The 3,070-nt window shown below is 45.0% G+C and overlaps 1 protein-coding gene across 1 annotated transcript; it reads right to left on the bottom strand.

Annotated features, from left to right (window-relative positions):
• Positions 1–519: 519 nt before the first annotated feature.
• On the bottom strand, positions 520–2,355 carry Ccl4 (C-C motif chemokine ligand 4). The gene is made up of 3 exons (NM_053858.2): positions 2,205–2,355; positions 1,574–1,688; positions 520–895 (listed from the first exon to the last, which is right to left on the bottom strand). The coding sequence occupies exons 1-3, from the start codon at positions 2,278–2,280 to the stop codon at positions 808–810; spliced, it is 279 nt and encodes a 92-aa protein (NP_446310.2). The 5' UTR covers positions 2,281–2,355; the 3' UTR covers positions 520–807.
• Between the last annotated feature and the right edge of the window lie 715 nt (positions 2,356–3,070).

Below are 3,070 nucleotides of genomic sequence, written 5' to 3'. Positions count from 1 at the left end.
AACAATATCAACTAACCAGACCACCCAGAGCTCCCAGAGACTAAATCACAACCAAAAAGTATACATGGAGGGATCCATGGCTCCAGATACATATGTAGCAGAGGATGGCCCTATGTGGCATCAGTGGGAGGGGAGACCCTTGGTCCTGTGGAGGCTTGATGCTCCAGCATGGGGGGATGCTAGAGTGGTGTGGTGAGAATGGGTGAGTGGATAGAGGAGTACACTCATCGAGGCAAAGGGGAGGGGAGAGAAGAGGATGAGATAGGTGGGTTGTGGAGGGGTTACCAAGAAGGGGATATCACTTGAAATGTAAACAAATAAAATGATTGTTAAAAAAATAAAATAAGATAACATTCTCATTAGAAGTATGGCCAGAAGTTTTTTGAGAGCACAAAGCCAGGAGCACTTGTTAAGGTCTCAGCCTTTACTCAGTCTCGCTGCCTTTGCAAACTGTGGTTTATACCTAATAGCACCAGGTGGTTCCAACCCAAATGAGAATCAAGATAAAAATCACAACTATATCTTAAAGAAAGATTTATTACGAAATTGCATGAAATCAATTACACAGCCATATCCACAATAGCAGAGAAGCACAATGGTGGACCATCTCCATGGGAGACACATATCCCATAACTAAACATAAATAATGGAAATAATACCAAACAAAATAACAAAGTCTACACACAGGTTTAAATTAAGAAGGACAGGAAATCTGAATGTAAGGAGCAAGGTACTTCTCAATGAGAAGTGTCAGGGCTGAGGAGGCCTTTCCAGAAGTGGCTCTTCCTGTCTTGAGTCTGGAGCTGCTCAGTTCAACTCCAAGTCATTCACATACTCATTGACCCAGGGCTCGCTGGGGTCGGCACAGATTTGCCTGCCTTTTTTGGTCAGAAATCTGTAGAAGAAAAAGAGGATGGATGAGAACCCCATGGGACCTTAGAGGGCATCTACCACTGTCCCTTGCCTCAAGACATATGTCTATGCCTTTGAAATCAAGGCATAGAGACAAACAAATTTAAACCAGAGAGAAAGCTGATTCAATATCTGACTCCCAGCCCACCATTCTCCTCTATTAGCTGTTAGGACTAGTGACTGTCTGATAGACTCTATATCTGATAGCAGACTTGGGAATCTTGTTCTGCTTGATCACTGTATGGGTAGCCCCGGTAGATCATCCTTCCTGCGTGACCCTACATTAGACTCCCTGAAACTCTAACCCATGGCATAGCTGCAGCCTCAGGGGTTCCCTATATTAGAAAACAATGGGTTTGTTAATATGACTATGTCTCCCAATTTTTCAAATGGCCTTTCTACATGTTTTTCTAACATAGTTTAAGCAATCTATTTATATAATATGCATTGTCTTCTGTTTCTAGTGTCGTAGCCTGTGGTAACTTCCTCCCGAAAAGCCATCCTCACATGTTACTGACCATCCAGGAACTACCAGAACCTCCTGACCTCACTGTTTTTCACCAGAGCTTCAACCCTTAGAACAGAACCCTGTCAGTTATATAGCATTTTCACCTGAACCTGGCCAGTTTCCTGTCATTCCCTCACCCCAGTATGTACTTACACCACAGCTGGCTGGGAGCAAAGGCTGCTGGTCTCATAGTAATCCATCACAAAGTTCCGATGAATCTTCCGGGAGGTGTAAGAGAAGCAGCAGGAAGTGGGAGGGTCAGAGCCTACTGGAAGGAAAAGTAAGGCTAAGGTCAAAACTGTGCCAGGCACTGTTCCTTATAAGATCTTCGTTAAGCATTCCTATGGACTACTAGACCCCAAAACATGGTCCCTTGAATCCATGGCCATCCATTCAGAATGAGACTTCTACTCTAACAAGATAGTTCTCAAAGAAGAAGGGGGGGGGCGAATCTAGAAGATTAAAATTGGAACAAAACTCAGAACACTTCTCAATTGCTTCATATTAAAGGTGGGGAAATCAAGGCATAAAGACAAGCAAGTTTAAACAAGAGAGAAAGCTGATTCAATATCTGACTTCCAGCCCACCATTTCCCTCTATTGGCTGCTAATTCTTAAGGAGTTTAAGGATTAATGACTGTCTGATAGACTCCATATTTAACAACAGACTTGAGAATCTTCCAAGCTCCCTTTTGTTCCCCTGTCCAAACCCCACTTATTGGGCTGACCCCAACTGGAAGACTGGACTCAGTAGGGACTGGAAGCAGCTGGAAGAGTTGACTTACTTGGTGCTGACAGCACTGAATCGCAGAAGGCGGCCACAAGCAGGAGGAGAGAGAAGGCAGACACGTAGAGCTTCATGGTGTTGCTCGGGGAGAGGTTTGCACAGAGCTGGAACTGCAGGGCCCAGAGGCTTCAGAAGCTGGCTGAGTGTTGTGCTGATCTGAGTTGGGAACCCCTCTTTATAGGGACTCTGGGGCCTAAGACATGGGTTTGGGTTGCAGGAAGGAAAACGGAATCTCATGAGTAAAGATGATGTCATGGCATCAAGAAAGAAACTGAAGTTGGCCGAAAGTGAGGAGTTCCTGACAGACTGCCTTCCCCCAGCAGTGACATCATGGAAGAGACAGGGGGGAGATGTAGGGGAGAAGTGGGGTGCATGCTGGAGGGGGAAGTGGTACACCAAAGATAGTGACTGAGGTGGGGAAGGGGGGTTGTGAACCCGAGAGGAAGGATGCAATGTTTACACCTGCTAGCAAAGGCTTGTGGGTAAGAATTCACTGCATTTGGTGGCCGGCACCTCCAGGCAGTGAAGCCTTCACATCAATCTTTCCAGGGTGGCTGTGATTTCCAGAACAAATATAGAGTGTGACCACAAGAGAGAAGACACTGTTCACACACTCTCCAGACTCTCCCTCACACAAAAATGCCATCTGATCAACATCATTCAGAAGAGTTGGTTTGGTCTATTTAGAACGAGGAAGGGATAGACAAAAAATAGAGATTTCAGGACATTATATTGGAATGATAAGAAAAATAGAGAAAGAAACTAAGTTTGGAAGACCCAGTGAATGTTCTAGTGTAAGTAAGGATTGATACCTCGTGATAGTGTTTGCTGCAGACAGAACGTGTAGTCAACCTCAGCATATGG

This window comes from Rattus norvegicus, chromosome 10, assembly GCF_036323735.1.
Source record: "Rattus norvegicus strain BN/NHsdMcwi chromosome 10, GRCr8, whole genome shotgun sequence".
Classification (NCBI taxonomy): domain Eukaryota; kingdom Metazoa; phylum Chordata; class Mammalia; order Rodentia; family Muridae; genus Rattus; species Rattus norvegicus.
This window is presented reverse-complemented; position numbering and strand designations above follow the sequence as displayed.